The following is a 25,789-nucleotide window of genomic DNA, read 5'->3' as shown; positions in this document are numbered from 1 at the left end:
GCTGCCCTCCTCGAGCGTCGTCTCGAGCGGCCGGCACCATGAGGCGCCCGCTCTGCCGGCGCTACCTGCCCGCTCCAGGAACGCGGCCCTCGGCAGGCACCCGGGACGCTCTCGGCCGGCAGCGGTGAGAGCCCCGGGGAGACTGCGGCAGCCTCCGACAACTTCTCCTCATCCCTGCCTTTTGGGCGCCCGCAGGCCCTTCTGGCTCTCGCGCCTCGGGAGATGCGTCCCGGCACGGCGGGGCGGAGAGCGGCGGGCGGTGAAGGGGGGGGGGGGGGGGGGAGCCAGGGGTGTGTCCTGACTGCTCCCTGCCCCGGGCACCGGGGTCTACTCTTCTCACTCGGGCGGCGGGGGCTCAGTCGTCTGGCTGGCCCAGGGCGGGACGAGCCAGCAGCTCGGCTGCCCAGGGGCCATGGCACGGAAAAGTTTGCCTCTCCTCCTGCTCCTGGCGGTGCTCGGCAGCCGAGGCCAGCCGCCAGCGCCGCCGCCGCCGCCGCAAAGAGGTACAGGGGAGCGGGGAGTCAGCGCCTCACACGCCCCGGACGGGGCCTCAGAGGACGTAGAGGGGGAGGCGACGTTCACACTGTCTCTTCTAGAGTTCTTGTAATGATGGGAGGGCTGGGGGGACAGAGACCCAACGAGACAAGCAACCCCCCGCCTGCAGAGGAGTGATAGCGGGGGAGTGCTGCCGGGGGACACCACAGCTGATGCAGCAGTCGTGCAGAGGAGATCTGTGGGTTCGGCAGCCCGTGTTGCCCCGAGCCTCTCTTATTGCCCCCTTGGTCGGGGCCGCGGGCTCCCACCTCGCTGAGCGGCGGCCGCGTAAGGAGCGCGCTGCCTCCTCCCCACTCCGGGGCAGGACCTCCCGGAGCGCGCTGCCGCTGCGCTCCTGGCGGGGAGCTGGTCCACGCACCCCGTTACACGCAGTAGTCACCCGCTCGCTCCTCCCTCTTAACGCACACACCCGCTTTTATTAGGAGGCAAAGTCACGGTTCGGAATGTCTCAGATGAGCTTCGTCGTGACTGAGGACGGAGCGACAAATCGCACTTACCGTGATATAGGAGGTTAGGGACGACTGGACAACATGTCCTGAAACGTCGGGTATCTTACAGGCTAATCTGCTGGCAGCCCTCTGCCCGTATTGGGCCCTTCTCTTGGCATCTCTGTGTTTAGGAGAAGCTGGCTAGGCTGTATTGAAATAAATGCTGGCTGCTCGGGCTGCTCTTACTTCAGGTGACAATATACTTAACCAGTAACAAAGCTTTTTTCCATATTAAAATCTAACCGCAACTGGAATGGGAACAGCATCAATTGTATCCTGCACGAGTAGTCAATGTCTAAAACATACAAGCATCTTTCATGACACAGTGTTGACATAGTACAGTGTGTTGACAATGAGGGCTTTTTTGTTTGCTTGTTTTTTCAGTGTTGTGTGGAAAGATCCTAGGGGGTGATGTATAGATATAGGGGAAATAAACTTTATTAACTGTATCAACTCTCATAGGAAATACTTAAAATCATTCTTCAGCTCACAGTGTTTCTCCTGGTGCCCACATTTGCTGCTCTTTACATTTTTAGCCTTGGTAAAAAGAATTCAGTAAGAAGATACCATGAGTGCATTAAAATAAAACTGATTAAAGCCACTAGAATAACAGCTACTTTCTGTTTGACCTTGATCTCACACTATAGGCTGAACACTTTGGATTAGGAAGTTTTATGGTTTAGGGTTTACTTTGGAAAACACTACTGTCATTTAATGAAAGAGGTGTCTCAAGCAGCTGGCTTAATACTAATTTTGCCCTGTGAAGATAAATGACAGTTGGTCAAGTATCTGTGTAGATACAACCTCACCCAGAATTAGGCTGTGTGTTTCAATGATGACTTATTGGTAAACACTGAAGACTGAGATTTTAAAAGTAGAGTGTTTAAAATAAAGCATATCATGTGTTTTCCTCTCGCCTTTTGTTTGTTTGTTTGTTTTTTTGGGTTTTGGTTTGTTTTTTTTTTTTCTTTTGGTTTGGTTTTGGTTTTGTTTGTGTATTTGTTTTTTGTTTTTTTCCTTTTTTTCCTCTGTCAGGGGTGATGAAATGAAAAGTGAATGCAAATGTGAAAAATATTGTTTTTCCATTTCTTCTAATGTTCTCTTTCACACACAAGCAATTTTACACAGAGACACTTTTGAAGTGTCCGTTTCTTTATGCAATATCTTAGCTTTTTTAACCTCTACAGTGAAGGGATATGATAATTATTTTCCTTCTAAATGAGAAGTGGGTACCTAGAGTGTTCATCTGCTGCATCTGTACTATTATATCTGAGTTCTGGTAATTCAGTGAGGAGCACTAGGACTTCTGATTAGATGTTAATAATGTGATGATGCAACCCTCTAGACCTCAGAGTTTAATTCAGATTCTGGCCTGCCAAACTTTTAAGCCATTTGCTGTCTTTTAAATTTCTTTCTGAGATCTGTCACAGCTGCTAGGAGGTGCTAGCAGTATGTAAATATCACAGTGTTGCCCAGGCAAAGGGGTAATGAACTCCTCTCAAACTTAAAAAGTTTGAAAAGTCCTGGGGGATTTTTAACATGTAGAAGAGTGTTATTAAACCCATGTTTTATACCTTTAGATTGACAGCTTTTGTTTTTCCACTTAATAGTTTCTTGGTTATAGCCGTAACATTGGATGGTAAGTATGGCTCTGTAATTGTTAGCACCAGTCAGATGTCTGCGGAGAAAATTGTGTAACAGAGCTGCAATGCTTTGAAAAACAGTACTTGAAACATCACAATGAATTCCCATGTTGTTTTTAGAACAGAACACTTAAAGAACATTTTGCACCTCAAAGATGAGAACAGTCAGTAATCCTGGGTTGTGGTTGTTTTTTGGTTTTTGGTGGTTTTTTTGTTTGTTTGTTTTTTGTTACTTGTTTGTTTTGTTTGGTTTGGTTTTGATTGGTAGAAAATTTACTGTGGTCAGAAACCTGGACTTAAGGTTGTTTTTCTTTCAGCTACACATGTTTGTTTTTCTGTTGTTTGGACACTAATTAGTCATGTATAATGTCTCATAAAGTGGAAGAATCATAACCAGAAAGATATGTGCATTCTGCAACAGTGTTTCTTGTGGGTATTCATAACTTGTGGTTAAGGCTGCAAACTTACTGAATTGCTTTATAATGTTCCTTTTGAATCTTGAATTCATCCTCTTCCCTGTGGAATGTGAGAGAAACTAAGTGTAGTTTAGAAAGCCATAAGAAACTTTTGATTTTGAAGATTTCAGCCTTTTATTAAAAGGTCTAAGTATCAGTCATGGGCAAGAGCTGAAGCTGAATCTGTGAAAGGTGTGAACAGTAGAGACAGAGCTAAGGAAGAGAGACTGCACAGTAACTTGATCTGAGGTGTCAGCTGCTAACATAAGTGGAGATAACTCATGGAGTGCAGGTGTTTCTTAGCATCTCACAAATCGGAAGTGTAAGTTGACTCCAAGAGCTGATGTATGTAGCTTACTTCTAAAGTCAAAGTGAAATTTCTCACTTGAAATAGAAATGAGAGGTGAACATCAACTTAGTGTTAAAATGTGACTGTGCCAGTCTGTTAGGCAACGAATGATGGCAGGTTGGTTAATATTTTTAACTCTGACTGTAGGTGTAGGTTTGTTAAACTAGTTTTCAGAGTTTAGTTCCCTCTGTTATTTCATGGATTACAGGATTGTTTCCCGCATATGTGCATATTGTACTCTGAAAAGTTAAGAGAAGTAGTGGGACATAATTTCACATATTAAGACTGAAGAATGTTGTGTAGGCTTAGATTCTCTGTTTCTGGAAACAAACAAAAAGTGGTTTTATTAATAGTATAGGGTTACATAAAAATTAAGTCTCCTGTTTCTTTATAGAGACCTCTTTGGAGTAAGGTCAGATTGCAACCATGATCACTCCCTCCCAGCTGTGATTTTGATACATAGAGGATTTCCATCATGGTTGATGGCATTTAACCATTCAAAACATTCTGCTGACTTTATATGGAGCATGGTGCTTTTCAGTTATTTAGTTGGTATTGGAAAAAATAGTGTTGGTAAATTTGCGTTCTACTTTCCTGACAGAACAAAGCTGAGGTGATTGTTCTGTTTATCAGCCTGTTGTCACCTAAATAAATATTAAATGTGTTGACCAGTATCAACAAGATTAGACAGCAATATAGAAATCTTTAGGATAAACTCTGAAAACCAATGGCTGTTTAGGAGAAAGACCCCCAAAATACTGTGAGAGGGAAGATAGAATTTAGTTATTATGTAATCTAGTCAGTCTGCTTAGTCAACATATGTGGTGCTCTGATTTCAAAAATATGAAGGAGTGTATGTTTTCTTTTTAGAGTGTGGGTGTCTTAATTTATTTTTTTTAAAATGAGTTCTTTAATCTAGTTTCAGTATCTTGTAACAGGTAAGTAGGCCTTGTTCACTGAATGTGTAGTGTACTTCAGTGAAGTGGATTCTGTGCATAATTTTTTTACATTAATTTTATATGCTGCTTTATATTTTTGCTGGTTAGCTTTTGGTGATTTGGAAATTAAGGTTTTTGTTTCTCTTTGTTATTTTTTTAACTTTATGTATACAAGACAGATACTGATCCATTCTAGAAACTCTCTTAGGAGTATTTAGTGCTTCCTGATAAATAAGAGTTAACCAGTCCTGAAAGTTTGGGAGATGCTGCTCCCAAGAATGTGTTGTGATTGCTTGTAATTTTTTAGTTTAATGTTATTGTCTGTATTGTTTTCATATAGTTTAATAGCTGGTTGAGGAAGTGAAAGCAGAGGGTATTAATATATGTTTCAGATTTAGAATGTGAGAACAGAAAACATTAACGGTCAATGTAAATTTTATAAGGAGGTAGAATTACCCAGACTGACTAGAGACGTGTGCATTTTTGTGTACATGCTTTAACTTGAAATAACTGCAGCCAAACTAGATGAGGTAGGTCTTGCACAAGAATGTGTGAATTTCTCCAAGCAACAAAAAAACATACAAGATGCATTTAATGTTTAAACCCCTTATTATTAATTTTTCCTCCTACAAGTTTTTCACAGGAGTCTTTTTTTCTAGGTTTTAAATACTAAAGTCAGAACAGTGGGTCTTTAACCTGTTCCAAAATCTGCTTTAAAATAATACAGCAAAGAATCATTTTTAATTAATTCAGGCTGGAGGAAGGAATCCACCCACACATGTTCTAAATTCTTATCCGGCTACTTGGACTGACAGTTTTTGGAGATTATAGTATTTTGGAATAAGAGGCAGCATGAATTCCTGGTACAGTGTGGCTTTTTTTTTTTTTTTTTTTTTTTCCTCTGAAGTCCAGACTCCTTTGCAGGCTAGCAATGGTTACAGAATAGAAATACATGGAAGCATCAACAAGTAATCAATACTTGATTATCTCATTTTCTTTCCCAATATTTTTCTTAACTAATAAGTTGTTTATTACTGAATATTTTTCTTCCTGAATGAGAATTCTGTCTAGGTATCTCAGAGCTCTTATGTCCCATACTAACAGCTCAGGCCCTGCTAACAGTAATACAGACTCAATCTTACAGATGTAAAATCTCATGTTTGCTAAATTTTATAATGACTTTGAAACAGGAAAGAATTCCTTGATATTTGCCAACAAAGCTAGTTTGTGAGATGGCTCCTGGGAATGACTACCTGTTATTCTCATGTACCAGCTACTGTAGTTGATAGCCAGTATCTGTCTTTCTGCTTTTCCACAGCTTTGATGTTCTCAGTCCAATAATATAGCAAAGAGAGGTACTTAAGGAAATGGCAATGATTTTTGGACTGTGTCTGTACCATGGACAAGGCAGAGATTAGGAAAAATTATAAGATTTCCAGAACAAGTAGTTCGAATTTGTTTGATTTTTGTTGTGAGCACTAAAGATCTCTCAGGATTCTTGTAAAGCTCAAAACAAATAGCTGTTACTGCTTTCAATTTTTTCAGCAGTTCAGTCTCCATTAGTTACACCTTAGCATCACAAGGATTTTCCTAGGTCTCCGTTCCCTGCCAGATTCCTCTAGGAGATATTATCTTTGAATCAGACCTTGTAATAACATTAGACTGTAAAGCAGCTGTAGCAGTATTATGCCAGGGAACTCTTGTGAAACCTCAGGAAGAATAATGAACATTCCTGCAGAGTGGATTATTCAAATACCATTGAAATCCCTTGTTCTGTTTCATCTGATGTGTATCAACAAGTGTAATAATTCATGGACTTAAGATGTAGTAAAAAAGAAAATTATCAAAAAGTGAACAAAATATTATTAAAAATATTTTTGTAGCTATATCAAACTGTTTTTTTTTTTGTTAGCAAATGAATGTATCTTGTCATTCTTCACCTCCTCTAATGAGCGGGAGCAGTATTTGAGGTCAATTAGAAGATATCAGAAGGATTCTTCATCAGAAAAGTGGCTCTTAACATACTGTATATTTCTCACTACTGTGAGAAAATGGAGCAAAGCTTGGGGCTGGCAATCAATAGCTTAGAGGTCCAAGAAGAAGAAATGAGTTTTTCTCTATACGTCCAGTGAGGGTGAGAGTTTATTCAAGATTTAGTTTGGTTTTCTACGTAGACACTGCCTCTTCAGCTGAACCCTGAGAGTTTTAGATGCTGCTTGCATTGGGCTACCTTTAGGTTTTTATAGAAGAGACTGAACATGGCAGCATATTCCTCTGTTTATTCTAGCTGGTCAGCAGCCTGTAATATTCCACAGAATGCAATACTATTGCTGTACATGTGTTGCTGAATAGCTTAGGTTTAAGAAGGAATAAATAAATAGCATAATTTGTACATAGTGCTATGCTTCCCAATATGTATGATAAAATACTATATTGCAACGATAACTGTTTTGTGCATTTTCTAAACCTGTTTGCATTGGTACGGAGTATGAGTAGTCTGCATTCCTCTGAAAGCCAGAGAAAGCTATGAAACAAGAAGTATGTGCATTTTAAAGGATGCAAAGTAACATAATTAATACATTCAGAGCTTTTCGATTTCATATTTGAAACCACCAGGAAGAGAATGTACATGTTTGTGCTAATTCCAAAGCTGGTGATTCTAATGTGATGGAATTTGCACATCTGATCTAGTTGAGTGAACTACATGTGCGTTTCTTTTAATCACAACAAAAGGATGATTGGTGAACATCAAAAGTACACTTAATGTGTTTAACCTAGAGCCATCATTGACAATACTTAATTAGTTAATTTTACCTGAAAGAATCAATTCCTGGTACCATTTCATCCCTATGGGTAATTTTTTAGTCACCTTTTACCAAAACTGTAGAATATCAGAATTCCCATGCGCAGTCCCTGGCGCAGAACAGAGTAAATTTCTCATTGGCTTTTGATTTTGGTATGATTGAAGAATGTTTTCTATTAATCATCTTTTTTTTTTTTTTTTTTTTAAAGAATGAACCCTCACACAAAAAGATTTCCTTCACCATGGGAAAAGAGCCCACACATTTAATTGAAAAATATATTTGTAATATTCACACTAAATTATTTTCTTAAGCATAGTGAATTTCTGCAGCTGCACACAAGCTTCTAATTAATTCCATTGTACTGAGGTTGTGTGTTGTGTAGGTTTAGAGTAGGAAGTGTGCTTCTCCCTCATTTGCTTTTAGTAGGCTTATATAGTGAATATGGCAAATACTTTCTAAATTCAGAGAAGGTGCAAAGCTTTTACATACATACTTTCCAAAAACTTGACGATAAATGCAGCTTCAGTTTATTCCTGCAGCTGCAGCTTTGACATGGATAATAAGATAGTAATTTCCTAGCAAAATTAATGGTAACATGTTTGTAAAACCTTCATAGTTTATTTACTAGAGGGGAAAATGCAATGAGCTTGCCATATTGGTAGCAGTTATGTAAGACTTTGAAACTTACAGTTCAATTGGTGAAATAACTGTGGTATGGAAAAGTAATGGAAAAACAGCAATAATACCATAACCATCAAGAGCTTGAGTCAGTTCTTGTGGAAATTAGACACTGTACTAGAAGAATGATGTAGAAGTCAACTTTTTAGACTGAGTCATTTGTCTGTTCATTCAAGGCACACCTTATTCTTTGGTCAGTTTTGCTGCTCTCTTAAAAAACACAGGGCTTACTAATAGGTTAGTAGCCATGAAAGTATCTGGGAATGGTCAAATACCAGAAGTGAAAACTAATTGCCTGTTTCCCTCTCTGAAATGCTTATATACCAATGCACGGAGTATGGGGAGTAAGCAGGAGGAGTTGGAGATCTTCATTAGGTTACATGGCTATGGTGTACTTGCAACCACTGAAACGTGGTGGGACAGTTCCTGTGACTGGAATGGTGTCAGGGATGGCTGTGCACTACTTAGGAAGGACAGACTAAGAAGGTGAGGTGGTGGTGTTGCTCTTTGTGTGTGAGAGCAACTGGAATGTACTGAATTCCATCCAGAGGGAGAGACAGAAGGGGTTGAAAATTTGTGGGTAAGAATTAAGGGTCATGCAAATGGGGGTGAAACTGTAGTGAGTGTTTACTATAGACCACTAAGCCAAGAAGAAGATGCTGATGAGGCCTTCTATAGCCAACTGGAAGTAGCCACCAGATCACACTCTTTAGTGCTCATAGGTGACTTCAATCACCCTGATAGTTGTTGGAAAGCCCACACAGCCAGGCATATCCAGTCCAAAAGGCTCTTGCAGCGCATCAGTGATAACTTTCTGATGCAGCCAGTTGAAGAACCAATAGGGAGTGGTGCACTGCTGCACCTTGTATTAATGAATAAAGGCCTGGTTGGGGACATTAAGGTTTTAAACAGTCTTGGTGACAGTGACCACGACATGGTGGAGTTTAGTATATTACAAGGAAGAAGGGCTGTAAGTAGGACTACAACCCTCTACCTCCACATGGCTATCTTTGTACTCTTTAAGGATCTGCTTGCAGGAATCCCATGGGCTAAGACTCTGGAAGGGAAGGAAGCCCAAGAAAGTTTGTCAGTTGTAGATGACCCTGCTCTGGCACGGGGATTGGACTCGATGATCTTTTGAGGTCCCTTCCAACCCTTACTTTCTGTGATTCTGTGATTAAGATAATATAGAATGAGATAAAATTACTCTGCTCAATCTGCTTCATAAACTCAAGCAATTATTATATTCAATGTAATAAAGCCATTATATTTTGCACAGCAGGCCTTTAAATCACTTCTGGAATTAGTTTAAAAATGTAGCATCTGTCTAAAATTGATGATTCCTGTACAATTATTTTCTATAAGTGAAACAGAACTTATGTATTCCTTGGTAAACTAAATCATCAAAGAGTTCAAGGAAATAATTTCCTCTTGTTGTCTACATGTTTTTCCTTTATGGATGTTAGTTGAAATACCCGAGTAAAAGACATAATATCATGTGGTATGTACTCATTCTAGTGTGAAAGGTTTATTTGAAGTTACAGTGAAATTCTTATTGACTTTCTCAAGGCAACAGTTTCATTCCTGGTCCTTATAAAGGGAGAATAAAACTCAGAACATAACATTTTGTTCTGTCTTAATATTCTGCTGAACATATGTGTGTGTAATCAGTTTGTTTCTACAATAACTGGAAGAACAATTGAAGCCAGAGGGTTCCAGAGCTGTCAGAAGAACTAGTTAAACCCAAACGTTATCTTTAGGTGAAAACTAGAGAGTGAGTTGCTAAAGAGAGCTATCAAGAAGCATTTAATATTGTTTGCTGTTAAAATGAAGCTTTGTTTCTATGTTAGTATCAGTACCCTTGACTGTACAGAGGTACCTAAAAAGTGAACCAAACCAGTTAGCTTTTAAGATGAACGAATTGTGGAAATGACACACAAGGGGAAGTTCTTTGAATTAACAGATAATTATGGATATTTAACAGATAATTAACAGATATTATGGTTAAAGATCCATAATAATATTTTCTGTTAGAAATTAAATATTTCTGTGTCCAAGATGGGACATTTTCACTGCATCTGTAGAGCTGAAGAAACATCTGTTCTAAATCTGTGGGGGTGAAAATATCGATTGGCATGCCATCAGATGGTACTTCTAGACACTCTTGTGTTTCACTAGCAATAATCACTCCTGCACATGCACTTATGAATGTATGTGTGTTTTATGACAAACTTGACCAGCGGTAATTCCAATAGGTATATAATTCATTATGTACAAATTATTCTTGTAATTTTTACCAGGGCATAGAAAGTTCAGCAAAGGATTCAGCCTTTAAGTGTCTTCAGAAGTGTCTAAGTTTTAGGGGTGTATTATAAAAGAATTTTGATTCATTTCTATTTGCAAAGCTTGTTATACATGGTATTTATATTAGATTTTAAGGTGGAATTAATTTGTTTGAGTTTATGCAGGTTTATTGAACCTAGAGAGAACTTAAGATATGGCACTACTCAGCCTTGGTGTCCAATATGAAATATAATTAGCATGAGAGAAAAGGAGTGCATTTGTTTTAAATAATACACTTTTAAAAATTATAAATTAAATTATCACACTCATAACCCTTCTTTCATGTTCCTAATTCAATTTTTATCCCTAGTATGCTATATTATACAATGGAAGACTTTGGCTTCATTACAGTGTATGTCGCTTTAGCTAAGAACCAACATATATAATGTTTACAGTTACTGCATATTACTCATCTGCATTTAAGTTCTACCTGAATTAATTATCTAGGACTTATAAATTTTGGGAGCAGTTTTGAGTGAATCCTAATTTTTAGTATTAGACTATGGATACAGGCCTGAGATAAAGACCATGTAGTTTAAAGCAGGGATTGGCTGTTAGATGTTGCCTAGCTGTGATAACATAGACTGAGCTACTGTAAGGAAAGCAGATGAGATTATAGCTATTAAGATTTACTTTTTTAAAATACAGCTTATAAAAAAATTCTGAATTAGAGACAGATCATATTTCCCACCCTTATAAGAAACCTTCAGTGTTCCTGTATGATTATTCTTCTTCTATCCTCTTTCTCTATGGAATGTCTCTGCATAAATGGAAATTAATTGTATCTATCTAGAGCAGATGCGTACTTGGAAGATGAGCTAAGCTGTTCTTTCCACCTTCATAAATGAAGCTTGTACACTGCTATTTAGATAAGTGAATTGTTCTTTTGATTGATATAGTGGATGAACTGAATAAATTTTAATGTTCTGTTAACACTTTCAAAGCTAGTAAGTTTGTGATTTCTGCCCACAGAACTTATCCTTTCATCTGACCCTTTACTTGGTATAAGACCTGATAGGAAAATATGAGTAGCCCACACCTTGAATTGTTTGTGTTTCAGCTTTTTGCATGACTAAAAAGGCTCAAGGGTATTATTTCATTAGGCCCAGAAACAGAAGTACTTTTTGGAAGTACATTGTTTTCTGAGAAGAACATATATTTGTGCAATCACCTCTGTTTTCTTCAGGAAAAAGACAGTTCTTATGTTATGTTTGGGTTTTTGGGTGGTTTTTTTTTTTTTTTTCCAACTAAAGAGTCACACTTGTGCAGACTGTACTTTTGAAAAAACTACCATTTCTGAAGACAGGTGCTCTCTGGTACTGGATGTTCTGAATTGTTGCATTCAATTATTTGAAATGTGTGATCTGGTATTATTTTTTTTTCTTTAACGTCTCTAATTGTTCTACTTGAATCATACTGATGCAAACAGAAAATCTGGAGTCAGATTTCCTTCCCAGATTTGAGTATTCTGGCACAATATTCCAGGACATTCTTCTGACTGATGCTTCTTAAGCAATTCATATCATCATGTCCAGATATGAATATTTCAAATATATCTTGTTACTGAAGTCCCTGTGAATATGAATGATTAGCTCATCATAAGTATCAGTTGACTAGAAAAATAGCAACGTGACCAGTATATGTTTTTAAAATGTGATATTTGTAGTAAGGCAGTCCTTAGTCATCTGGGGAGGATGGTGAAACTGGTTGTAGGAAATGCTGTGTAAATAGGTCCTTTATTTAAGGTAAATACTCTCCTTTACTTAAGACTACTATAGATAAATACTTTACTTATGACTATTATACTTGCAATTGTAGTATTCTACAAATTCGCAGATGTTTAGTATGGGGTTATGGAAAAATATTCAGTTACTCTTATCAGCAGAATACTTCATGCTTGGAGACAGACCCTAAAAGGACAAATAATGCTTAAAGGATGTAGAAGTTTAGTGGCCTTCTAAAGTAGGTCACAGTCTATCTTTTTGTCTTTTCTAATAAACTCTTCCAAACCAGATATTTGAACAACATAAACAGGAAGCTGTAAATTTAAACAAAGGGTAAAAAATCATGTCCTAAATTTGCATTTGGATTTTGTTACCAGTCTTAAGATGCTACCCAGTGCAACAGCATGCAGCATGGGAAATCTGATAATGTTGTGAATCTTTCAACCTTATGCATGCTAATCTGAGCATGGTTTCCTGTAGTAGTGCTGATATGCCAGATAAAACAATCTTGGATCCAAAATCAACCTCTGTTATAAAGGAATGTTCTATGCTCCTTCTATTTGTACTGTAATCTGTGATTAACATTCCGCTATCACAAAGGCAAGTACAGTATTGCATTCAGTTTTGTGTGTAGGCCTGCTTCCAAGTGATAAGCAATAGTGGTTTACATGACTGTTTGGTTCAAGTGCAGTTAAGTATTAATTTATGTCACATTTAAGTGTAGAAATACTTTTATTCCAAGCAGCATCCTCAGGGTAATTAATTGCTTTCGTGTTTTTCAGCGGCAGTAAAATTTTTCACCATAATGAAATTACTGTGCTTTGGCTTTCTCAAAATATTTTTTTCATTTGGGTCAAATAGTGGAAATAATGGACAATATATTACATTGTATGTAGACCTAAGTTTAACAGCAAAATTTAGTATGAACAGATAAAAATATTTATTTTTCTGTCTCTGAGTGCTGAGTAGAATCTGTGGATAAAATACTAAGATCTGGCCTTTTTTTATTATTATTTTATTTTTTTTCCTGGGCAGACTTCCACCAGAAGTTTAGATGTGAATTCCAAAATCAACATTGCATTATCTCTCTGAGAGCTCTTTGGTGTCTTCCTCCTCTAAAATATGTAGAGTTGCACAATAGCCCCGCTGTGCTACTTTAGGATTTTCATATTTTTGAAGAATGAAGAAAGTTTTGAGAGGAATGCTTCTCTCTCTTGTGCTAGAGGTGTCTTTACATTATGCTTCTCTAACAGTTCAACAAGGCTTTACAGAAACATAACCCAAGAAAGCTCCCACTTCAACCAACACAAATGAAACATAAAGTACTGGGAAAAGTATCTGTAACAGTTAACATTAGACCTGTTGGCTGATTAAGCAGGTGTTTTTTCTATCAATCATTTGTTTCAAACAACACTTCAGATTACAAACCTCCGGCGTTTTGATTTGTCTTCCAAAGGAGACCTTCTCTTCTCTAAAGAAATTGAGTAACTGCTCCTGATTTAGGTACTTATTTTCTTGTCTGATACCCTGACACCGTTAGAAAAAACAGCAGGTGATGAGGACAAAAACAGTCCAAGTGAATAGAGGATAATATGATTAATAATTAAGACCAATACTGTGTAGAAAGATTAGAAATGAGAAAAATATCGAAGTTAAAATATACATCTCATGTTGAAAGACTAGAGTTATCTACTTTCCATGGCTGAAAAATCATGCTTCCTTTTGTGCTCTGTATGCAAGAACTCACAGGAGAATTATCTGTGTAAGAAAAGTGAAAATACCTCCCTCTTCTCAACTCGTTTGGAATTTGGGCCACTGTCCTAGAGGTAGCAGATATGGGTATAAATCCTTCTGGGTAAATGTTGGTAAATTCTCTATAGTAAAGGTACTCAGTTTGTTTCAGCAAGGTCTTTCTGAAGCTTTATTAGGTGTAGAAGAGTTATAAAGTTTACAAATCATGTACCACTTCAAGGAGGTGACAATAACTGAAGTCTTGGAAAGTGAGCAATAGTTGTAGTATTGCTAAGACTCAAGTTGAAATAACCAGAACTAAAACAAGCCAGAAACTGAGATCTACTTTATAAAACCCAAATCTATTTTATTTTTCTTCAGCATTGCAATTTTTGAGTATGGCCAGCTACAGGTTGGCCATATTTTGTCTATATCTTGCTGCAAGTTCTGTAGGCAAACAAAAGTTTATATGACATACAAAGTGGTACAATTGAAGTTTTCAGTGGTAAAACTGGTAATAGAAACCAGCTACATCTTCTATAGACACTTTATTACACAACTGTATTGATTGAGAGTTTGGGAGATGTAGTTTCTGTTTCCTTTATAGGTCAGAATTTCTTTATAGATATTGCATCAGTAAAAAATTTCTTGCAAGCATCTGTAGTTACAGTTTAGTGATACTGGTTAGAGATTGCTGTTATGAAAAGAGGGTGAAGCATATTTCTAGCTCTCATTTTGAAATGCATGTAGATTGAATTCAGGAAATAAGTATGATTGCAATGTTTGTAAACCCAAGGGGAGATAAGAGCAGGAAAACCTGTGCTCATCTCACAGTGGAACAGTGTTAAAATGGTTTTCATCCTGTAATAATTTCATCTGGTCCAGATAAAGCAGACGGTTCTACATGCACACAAAGATGCTGAGGTTTGTAAAATATTCCATACACTATAGGGTTATATTGTCAGGGAAGAGAGGTTGGGAACATGGAAGCTTTGATAAAGTGAGAACCACATTCCTAGGAACTCAGGATGGCAGAAGGAGACTTTCAAATATTGCTGTGGGAAATTTGTCGATTCTTTTTCCCCAACTACTTCAGTTTCTGTCTTTCTGAGAAGTAAATTATTCAATCAGAATTATATCTGGAAATTCGGTCATGTAATTTGAAGGCAAATATAGTACCTAATACCAAGCAATGATGTCTTATAATTCATTGAGATTTTCTGTATTATTGTCACTAGACCAGCCTTGATGCATCCAAGTTTGCAAGAATTGGGTTGTAAGCCAAATCTACTGGAACACACATCACCACTAAACATGGTGATTCCCATATGGCTATTCCCATTTTCTTTTTTCCCTCTTACAATGTAATCTTCCCCTAAAGTTTTGGGGGAGGGTATGAAGAGTGTTTCAGATATAATAGGTTCCTTGTAAAGATGATGATTTATTTAGGGGTAGGTTGCTGCAAATGTCATGAAGCTTTCTGGAGACAAGTGGGAAAGAGTTCAGTTCTTTTCTCAAATCTCCAAGGGCACAGGATGTGATCAGAATTTTTGGAAACCTGCTTTTATGTTTTAAAATTGAAATGTGGTGTACAGAAAGAAAAAAATTACATTTATGTAGCATGACGGAACTAAAGTCTTTCTGTGAAAAGAGCAGCTGTGATCTCCATTAACTTCAGAGAATAGGTGTGGTTGATGCTTACTACCTCACTAGATTTGTGTGGTTTTATTTGAGAGGAATTTGGCTATCTTGCCGCTGTATTCGAACAAACAAAATATAATGTAGCTGTTGTCCTTTGAGATTTTCTTGTACTTTTTTTTTACAAATCTGAGCCAACAAAATATTCTATGGTCTATGTTACTAATCCTGCAGCTTTTGGAAACTTGAATTATGATTCAGTTTATTGTTCCACAGCCACTTAAATTAATGTCCTTTGCTGTTTGGAAGCTCCCCATATTCAAAGCCAAAGCAGTTTGGTCTAAGTTAGACTTTGAAATTGTACTATATCAGTGTCATACTTAAGGATGAGCAATATGAACCTTATAGGAAGGAATGAGATCCTTTATTAGACCAACTAGTTCACTTAGGGAAAAATGAATGAGCTTTTTGAGTGCACAAGTCTTCCTTATATATATATAAAAGAGATATCTTAATGCCTTTATCTCATCAAAAGACATAGGAAAAAAGTTTTAAGTTTCTGCAGCTTCTAACAGTAGAATTGCTTGAAACATTAGTAAATACCTTTGAAGTGACATTTGTGATCTTCTGATATCCACTTTCCTTTGGTACAGAACTTTATTCAGGAAAACATGGGAAATGACGTGCAGTTTGGAGGGATTAGACATATAGGGGTGGCAAGATCTTTAAAGAGATGAATGAGTATAGTTTGGGAGAGAAATAAAAATTTCAGGAACATGAACTTAGAGAACTTCATAAAGGTTTGTGAATAATGATGCAGGTCTGTTATGGACAGAAGTTACCTTTAGTGCATGCTGTAGATCTTTTAGACATTTAAGTAGCATGTATGTGTAATTATTTTCCCTTTGGGTACTATTGCTATATATGCTATAAAGGATGTTCCATATATTTTGCCTGTATCTCAGGTACTCTCAGAAGCTCTTTTTAAAATATAAGATGCTCAGCTCCATATTCCTGGTCAGATATAAAAAGCAAGATAACTGTCTGTGGCCTCTGCAAAGACATATATATTCATAAAGCAAAAAATAGTCAGGCTTTAGAATTCACATGGTAATCTAGGCTAAAAGGGCTTGACTTTGTCAGAGAAAATGTTCTACTACCTGTGATGTTACATAAACTGCAATTTTGGGAGCATGAAAGGACTGCAATTACAGCCAATAATGTGTTCAACATTATAGATGAAGTGCGTTGAAGTTAAGCTGCATTTGACAAAGTCAACAAGTCAATACAGTACAGATAACACCTTCACTCCTATATTTGAGTAGTGGTAAATGCAGACATGTTGTGAAAGTACAAATATAGTCTATTTCCCTGGAGGTAGGCTCAGTCTCTGGAGGTAGGATCAGTCTCTGGAGGTAGGATCAGTAGTGCTCCTATATGAAAGATACCTAGGCTGTATTTCTGATATATGGCAGCTCTGGTGTAAACTAGGTGTGTAAAATGATGCATACACCAGAAGTATTCCTGCCACTTGAGTATAATGTATCAACTAATCACTGTATTTGAGGAGATGTGGAGATAGTGGAGATGTTTTATATATAAAGCAAACTAAATTAAAATAATGAATGTATTAGCTGAAACTTAGTCTGCGAGTATTTTAGTCTCATATAGTCAGGGCATGAACAGTGGTGTATATTAAGTAATAGTGACATCAGAATATTCTTAGGACTGAGAACTGCATATGATGTGGAGGTGTGGGGAAAAAAAGCACTAGCAGTTGAAAGGCTGAAATCCAAGACTGTTGATTTTGTGCCTGTATTGCTGTCAAGTGCTTGGAGGCTATGTTACTCGGTCAATACCAAGCACCCAGGTAACTACCCCAAAACAGGTACACTTAAAATGTCTCACATTTTCCAGTTCTATTTACAGTGCAGTTTGGAATGCTGAGTTCTTTGGCTAGCAATGAGAGCTTTCAGACCACCCTTAAGATGCCATTTTGCTGCTTTGCAGTGTCACAACAGTAATTTGACTATCTAAATACCATTATGCATCACAAAATCACCTAGTAAAATTAAGTTAGAGGACCGTTTGTATCAGCATATGGGGTCTTCAGTATTATGCTAGAATATTTGTACCTAAGCAAAAAAATGAAATTTGACCTGCCAAATATTGTGTGCTTGTTGGAAAGAAAATGAAGTCAGCAGAAGAAACCTACCATTCAGTCATGAGAGAAACAGAAACACCCATGCTCTGTGGTTTTTCTCATTGTAAACTTTACCAAGCAAAAGAGGAAGTAAGAACAATTGTTTTTAAAATTTTGTGAACTCTGAGACAAGGAGTACTTGGATTTATTGTGGTGCCTAAGGCAGAAGAAGATGGTAGACACAGCCAGAGATGAAGTTTTTTCCTGCCTCCATGTAAGGGCAGGACAAATGGAAGGACTCGAGCATCCTTTCCATGGCCTGATCCACAAAGATACATGTTTCCATTTTGCCAATCTGCAATATTTTTCAAGTGCAGAACTACAATTTGCTTCGAAGACATTTTGAATAGCATGCAGTTTTCACATATCTGTCCTTAGCTTTTCTTCTCAGTTTTTAAAATATGTAAATTTTAGCCTTTATTTTGAATAGCTTTAATCAAAATTGAGACTCCTTTTTCCTTAAAATCTTGTTGCCTTGCTATACATACCCCATACTTGGAAACAGTATTGTTATTTTGCTGTGATGTCTTATACTAAATGTTTAGGTGTGAAGCTCACTGCTACTGGAATTCTTGAAGCAGCAGCAGTGCATATGTTCAGTGCTATGTTGTGCCTTTGGAGTAAGGGTTGTAATTGGGAGGTACAGTTACTCTGAAATATAATAACATTGAAAAAGTGTATGTATATTTCAGCATGCTGGTCACTTTATCAGGACTAGCAGTCCATGTTACCATCTATCTACCATCTGATCTATAATTTCATTCCCTTTGTATGAATTTCATCTGAATAAAATATATTTCACAGAATCACAGAATTTTAGAGTGTGAAAGGGACCTCTGGAGATTATCTAGTCCAATGCCCCTGCAAGAGCAGGATTGTATTTTATCCTGTATTTCTTCTTCACATGACACTTCATGGTGTCACTTCTTTTGAATAAATTGTTAAATTAAGCAGTATATTTGCCATTGGAAGAAAAGGGTTTCTAACAGCCCTTCATTGTTACAGAAGGTAGGCTGGCAGGTCTGTTACTGCAGTTGCAGAGTTTGTCACACATCTCGTAGATGATGTAATATGCCTAAATGTGCACATTGAAGCTCTGCAGCAACCAAGCCAAATGTTTTACTTAAGTCTCTGTACTTTGCTTTCCTCACCATCTGACTTCACCTTAATTCAGCACATTACTACAGTACCTGTGCTGAAGGATGGATGTATTTTAAGCTCCATTTTTCATTCTGTGCTCACCAACGCCACAGAAGCTGCTGTGCTTTATGGAATATATGTGTAGGATTGTAGATGAGATCCTATGAACTGCAGTTCTGCTTATCCATTATAACTTAAAGACACAAATGAGGCATCAAAGGCAACACATCATACGCTAATATCTGTGTAAATGCACATCTTGTCAATCAAATGCCACCTGAGTAAGGAATTTACTTCAGTTTTTGGAAGCATTTTGAACAATTTATGCATGACATTTGCATATCATAGTCAGTGGCCTTGCTGTGAAAAAGGCTGAAATTTTAATTGTTTAGCTTTATACAGTTATTGAGTGATATCCTGGCATTTAGAAGTGTTATATAGGGAATATCATTATGATACAGGTGATTAAATATTTAAAGGAAGAGATGGAAAATTACAAAAGAAAAGAAAGCAAACTTAATTCTTATTTTTTTATGATGAAGTGCTGCATATCCTTGAGCAAGCTGTCTGGCCAACATAATTTTAATCTTTGTATTTTATTCAGAATAATCTACTACACTGTGCTCAATATCTTTAAAGAAAACACTTTAGATAAATAAAGATGTTTGTACTGAGTGTTCACAAAACACCTTAAGCATTTTAGTATTACAGAGAATAAAACTGGTGTAAGTTTAAATTAAGTTCAGATATAATGACTGATAGTAATTTCCCTAAGGACGGATAAAAGAGGGTAATCATTTTTCATGCTCTAGTACAACCCAAGTGGTCTTTCCTACCACTAACTTAAAGGTTAACTTCTTTGCAGTACAGTAAAAGATTCAAGAGAAAAACATGAGGGTGGAGGACAGTTCTGAATTAGCAGGGAAAGGCACAGTGCTGCCAAATGCTGAAATTAATTTCTTTTCTGCATGTAGGTACTGACTTGCAGTTCAGGTCTATATGGCATTAAAATTTCCTAACTACTGTTCTGTTTTTGTGTCTGTATTGTTTGTCTGGATGCAAATGGCAACTGCCACCTTTTCTTCCAAATGGCAGGGTTAGAGAAAGATTCTGACAATGTCCATTTTTAATGAAACAGGTCTCTCACTTTTAACATGAGGCCTGAGCTTCTATCTCCCTTCAGTCTGAGATGTTTTAGTCTTGTCTCCAAAGATGGTTTACTTTGCATCAGTATACAGGCACAACTAGTGGGGGTTAAGTTATCCCTTTCCTGTTAAAGCCAGGTCCCCAGTCAGTTGAACTGTTTTGGGGAAAACTAGGCTATGTTGACTAGTGGTAAGACAAATCATATGGCAGACATACTATATTTCATATCTACTCCTTGCTCCCCATGCTTTAAAAATACAGTTAGATATTTTATTCAGTGATTCTGTAATGAAAAATACATGGGTGCTCATTTATTTAAGAACAGGAGCTTAAGTCTCCCTTTGGACTACCTTTGGCTTCCACTGTTGCATCCCATAGCACTCCGTGTGCATTTGCACATGGTTCAGGCTGGAGAATTCACCCAGGCATAACCATCCTGTTATGCCTGATAAGCAGGACATTGTTCGAGAAGAACAATGGTTTTGGTTATCCTTTGCCTGACAGAATCTTCAGGTTTGGATTGTAGAAGTGAAAAGGCAGTCACCACAACTGCACCAATATTTCTGAGCTCAACTTACTGCTCTTGTGCTGGTCCTGTGTATGTGGCAAGCTCACAGGTCAACTATGAAATGAGAGCTCTCATTTGGTCACGAGGATGCCTTGTTAATACCAAATAGACCACGAAAGTATTCAGTATCTGCTGTATAACACAGTGTATACTTACCATATTGCAAAAGACAGAGTAAGAAAAATACATGTTAGATGATGAGTGAATTAGTTTCTGTGGAAGAAGTCAAGAGTAGTAGCAATTACAAGAATATTGACAAACTTGGCATACAAGGCTAGTTGCTTAAGTATTGCAAGTAGGTGGAAAAGATTTGTGTACTACCATAAGTCTTTAGTCTTTACTATGTATTATTATAATTTACAATATTGTTGGTCTGCTACTGAAAAGCAAGAATCAATTTCTAAACAGTAGATTAGAGCACAATTGGAGTACATCTGATTATCAGATTGCATCCATTTTGATGAGAAAAAAATATTTAAGAATCAGTGCATTGAAGAAAGAAAGTAGAACCAATAGTGGTTGAATTCTTTCCAGGTTTACTAAGGAAGATTATACTGGAAAAAATTATCTCAAATTTGTTCAAATTTAACAGTAATACTTTGTTTATCCTGCCAATTCTGTTAATATGTTATTATTTTCATGTAACATTTTAGTTTGATCCATAGTGATGTAAACATTAAGTGTTCTAACTTGCTTTTCAAACATCCTGGTCACCATGCTATAAAGATGGATATTGTTCCTGTGATGAATTTTTCCTTTTTTATCCTTGGGTCTCTGCCAAAGCATATTATCTTTATCTCTCATTTAATGTATTTTCTGTATGTAATGTCATGTAATATAATTTATTTTATGAAAAGAGACAAATCTGTGTTTTAAAGCTCTACATATCTAAATATTAGTGCCTTTTTTTTTTTCTTTGCAAGTGACTGGAAATGATATTTTTATCTTAGCTACCTAGGAATGTTTAAAGATGATGCAAAATCTTATTAGTATTTCAGAGTGGTACAGTAATTAGCAGTGGACACAATATACAAGAAGGGAAGTTCTGCATATTTGGAAAACTTTCAAAATATAGGTGGTGTGCAAGAACAGTCAGATAAAATACATGCTGTTATTTTTTGATCAATGGCTCAATGAACAAACAAGCTGCAGCTGTGAATATAGGATTTTTTCAAATGTTTGATAAGGAACTTTGATGTTTAAATATGAACTGCAGTAGTCAAGTTCAAAGTTGGCAGAAAGACTGAAGTATTGGAATGAGCGTTCTGATTGTTTCTTGAGTTTAATACTTTTTTTGTTGGGCTACCAGTTCATAATGAAAACTTAAATTTTGGGATATGAAGGAAGTTATAGAAATGTTCATGAACCTAATTCAGTCTGTCCAGTGTATCAGCACTCTGCTGATTAAATGAATATACAAATATCTCTATATCATGTTTGATTAACTTTTAGTCTTACTTCATCCTAAGTGTATAATTAGCATGACTGAAAATTTTTCTGAAGCCTTTCCATGGTCTGGTTGCAGTTCAGGAGGGTGGAAGACATCCAAAAAATAAAATATATTGGGAGAAGAGGCATCAAATGCTTTATCAGTGTGCACTTTAGGAAATGAGATTCTCTTTCTTGTCTTTGTCATTTTGTTTGGGATATGTTCTGCAGCAAAAGTGCTCTAGATTAACTGACTAGTTAAGCACTGCAGTGTTCTCCTATTGGTAGGACTATGACATGTCTTTTATGATCTGTATAGATTAAAAAGATATAGAAAATGAGAAGGTGATATGGAAAGCTTTCCTAGAAGATCAATAATCTTAAAAATAAAATAAAAGAAAATTGGAACTCAGGCACTTGTTGTGAAGCCACACTGAAATTTGGAGATAATTTGAACTAGTATTTGGTGACTGAGAATATTCTGGAGTATAATATTAATAAAGGAATATTGAAGGGAGACATAAATTTCATTTTGAAGGACTTCAACACGTCTTCACCTATTCAACATTAATATTGAATTAGGAATAGGGGAGAATTACTCATCATTGACTTGGTATGGAGTATTCCTGTCTCTTTTGGGAACACCTAGTGATCATTATATCAAATCTACTATATTACATGAAATATGAGTTTGATGCAATATAGAATCTCCTGCATTCCTAAAATGATATTAAGGTAAGATCAGGTAGCAGTCAGGAGAAAACAGCTGCATCAAACCGTTGAAAAAGCTTCTAAAATCTGCCACATATATACATGTGTTACAAATAATGTTTCTGTTGGTAGAACAGTGTGAAGTCCCTCATGAGGCCTGAGGCATGAAAGAAGACCTCAAATGCCTACCTACATAGTTCACTTTGATCATATAATTAACCTAAAAAATAACAGCATTCAGTATTTTTTAAGCAATCTTTGTTCCTGCCATTTATTGTTGTCAGTAAACCTTGGAGACAGGAAAGCTTATTTGATGCCTAATAGGGTGCTAAAAATATTAAAATGCCTAGAATGTTAAATGAATGCTAAAGGTTTAATAAAAAAAAAGAGTTGGGTTTTCTGGGTTTTTTGAGTGTTTTCTCTCCCTACCATTTCTGTAACAAAGTTACTTGACTTCTCTTAAAAAAACCTTAAAATAGCCCTTTATAGACGGTTTTGGTCTGCTAAGCTGGAAACCAAAACTAACTCTAGTTAAAGAACACAAGTTGGAAGAATGTGTTCCATTAAATTGCCTTGTCAGCATTATCTAATCATCACCTGACTACTAGGTTTAAGACATAATTTTTTATTTTCATTCAGTATTTAGCCTCTTCAACTAACTGAACACTAAAGGAGTTTATGCTCCTTTAAGTCCTTTGCCTTGTACAATGTCAGATGGCTTGAGACAGGTTTTATTACACAACTCCACAGGCCAGCTCTCAAATCACAATCATCTTCAGTCAATACTGTTCTCAGGTGGTTTGTCTTTACTTAGAGATGAGTAATTTCTTAGGCTTTATCTAAAGAATCACAATTCTATTTTAAAATTATTATGGAATCACCACCTTTAGATATGAGCTCTAAATGAAGAGAAGATATAAAGCATAAAAAACCCACGAAAAGTGGACAATAGTCATTCAGCAATCTAGACAAAATGTCAGAAATAATTTCTGCTAACCAGCAAAAGTGTGATAAAAAGGTAGACTGGAAGAAAGGAGGTGAGAATAGAAGGAGGAAATAAACTAAACCTGAAAAAATTTGAATATATTGGTTAAAATCTGAATAAAATAATAATTTTGTATGTAATAATTAAGTTCTATAAATTTCCTTAGGAACACAAAGCAACAGCATTTACTTAAGTTCCAAAAGGGAAGCTCTTTGTAATTATTTGTAAAGGTGAGGATGAATTTATTGTTAGGACAAGAAAGCATGAGAATGCTTTCCTTAGAAAGCAGAGTTGATCCATAAAAGTAATTCAGCTGAAGTGAGTACTCACACAGAAATTAATTTCTTGCACTTGCAGGTTAGCTGCTCAGATGCAGCTGATGTCATCCATTCTATCCTTAAGAAAACTACCTGCCATATCTTACTGAATTTTATTTACAGTAAGATAAGTGATTAATTTTGAATAATGAGTAATTCCTCAGAATCAATAAATGTGTGGCTACTTAGGCATTTAGTGGCATTAAGTACATTTAGTGGCATAATTCCTACTCAGGAGAAATTTAGGAATGTAGTTAAGTTGTGTAGAAAGAAAATCAGAGACAAAGGCACAATGTGAACAGAATCTCGCAACCTCTGTGAAGGATAACAAAAAGTCCTTCTACAGATACATCAGTGGCAAAAGGAGGGGCAAGGTAAACATCCATTCTTTACTGGACATGGGCAGGAATATAGTTATCAAAGATGAAGAGAAGGCTGAGGTATTCAACACCTTCTTTGCCTCAGTTTTCAACAGTAAGACAGGTTATCCTGAGGACAGCCGGCTTGTGGAGCTTATAGAAGGTGACAAGAATCTAAACAGCCCCCCTGTAATCCAAAAGGAAACAGTCAGTGACCTACTGAGATGCTTGGATCCCCACAAGTCTATGGGACCGGATGGGATCCACCCAAGGGTGATGAAGGAGCTGGCAGAAGAGCTCGCCAAGCCTCTCTCTATCATCTACCACCAGTCCTGGCTCACGGGGGACATCCCAGATGATTGGAAGTTGGCGAATGTCACACCAATCCACAAAAAGGGACAGAAGGAGAACCCGGAAAACTACAGGCCCGTCAGCCTGACCTCAGTGCCTGGCAGGGTCATGGAACAGATCATCCTCAGTGCAATCACACAGCACCTGCAGGATGGGCAAGGGATGAGACCCAGCCAGCACGGGTTTAGGAAGGGCAGGTCATGCCTGACCAACCTGATCTCCTTTTATGATCAGGTGACCCGACTGAAGGATGAGGGGAAGGCTGTGGATGTGGTCTACCTGGACTTCAGCAAAGCGTTTGACACCGTCTCCCACAGCATCCTCCTGAAAAAGCTGTCAGCCCGCAGCTTGGACAGGGGCACCCTGTGCTGGGTTAGGAACTGGCTGGAGGGCGAGGCCCAGAGAGTGGTGTTGAACGGTGCTGCATCCAGTTGGCGGCCGGTCACTAGTGGTGTCCCCCAGGGATCAGTGTTGGGCCCAGTTCTGTTCAATATCTTTACTGATGATTTAGATGAGGGGATTGAGTCCATGATCAGCAAATTTGCAGCTGACACGAAGCTGGGGGGAAGTGTCGATCAGCTGGAAGGCAGGAGGGCTCTGCAGAGGGACCTGGACAGACTAGAGAGTTAGGCTGATTCCAATGGGATGAGGTTCAACACGGCCAAGTGCTGGGTCCTGCACTTTGGCCACAACAACTCCATGGGAAGCTCCAGGCTGGGCACAGAGTGGTTGGAGAGCAGCCAGGCAGAGAGGGACCTTGGAGTTTGGATTGACAGGAAGCTGAACATGAGCCAGCAGTGTGCCCAGGTAGTCAAGAAGGCCAATGGCATCCTGGCCTGTATCAGGAACAGCGTGGCCAGCAGGTCCAAGGAAGTGATTCTGTCCCTGTACTCAGCACTGGTGAGGCCACACCTCGAGTCCTGTGTCCAGTTCTGGGCCCCTCAGTTCAGGAAGGATATTGAGGTCCTGGAGCAGGTCCAAAGGAGGGCAACCAGGCTGGTGAAGGGACTCGAGCACAGACCCTATGAGGAGAGGCTGAGGGAGCTGGGGCTGTTCATCCTGGAGAAGAGGCAGCTCAGGGGAGACCTCATCACTCTCTACAACTCCCTGAAAGGAGGGTGTAGCCAGGGGGGGGTTGGGCTCTTTTCCCAGGCAACTCTCAACAAGACAAGAGGGCACGGTCTTAAGTTGTCCCAGGGGAGGTTTAGGTTGGATATTAGAAAGAATTTCTTTAC

At 37.8% G+C, this 25,789-nt stretch overlaps 1 protein-coding gene across 1 annotated transcript in view; it reads left to right on the top strand.

Moving 5' to 3' along the window:
- The first annotated feature begins 315 nt into the window (after positions 1-315).
- Positions 316-25,789, top strand: part of LAMA2 (laminin subunit alpha 2) — a 352,582-nt gene continuing 327,108 nt past the window's right edge. Inside the window, 1 exon segment of the mRNA XM_030447547.1 lies at positions 316-503. Within this exon segment, the coding sequence (XP_030303407.1) occupies positions 413-503 (91 nt within the window). The 5' untranslated portion in view covers positions 316-412.

Source organism: Calypte anna, chromosome 3 (assembly GCF_003957555.1).
Source record: "Calypte anna isolate BGI_N300 chromosome 3, bCalAnn1_v1.p, whole genome shotgun sequence".
NCBI classification, from domain to species: Eukaryota; Metazoa; Chordata; class Aves; order Apodiformes; family Trochilidae; genus Calypte; species Calypte anna.
Note: the sequence above shows the minus strand (reverse complement) of the source record. Positions and strands in the feature narration are given on the sequence as shown.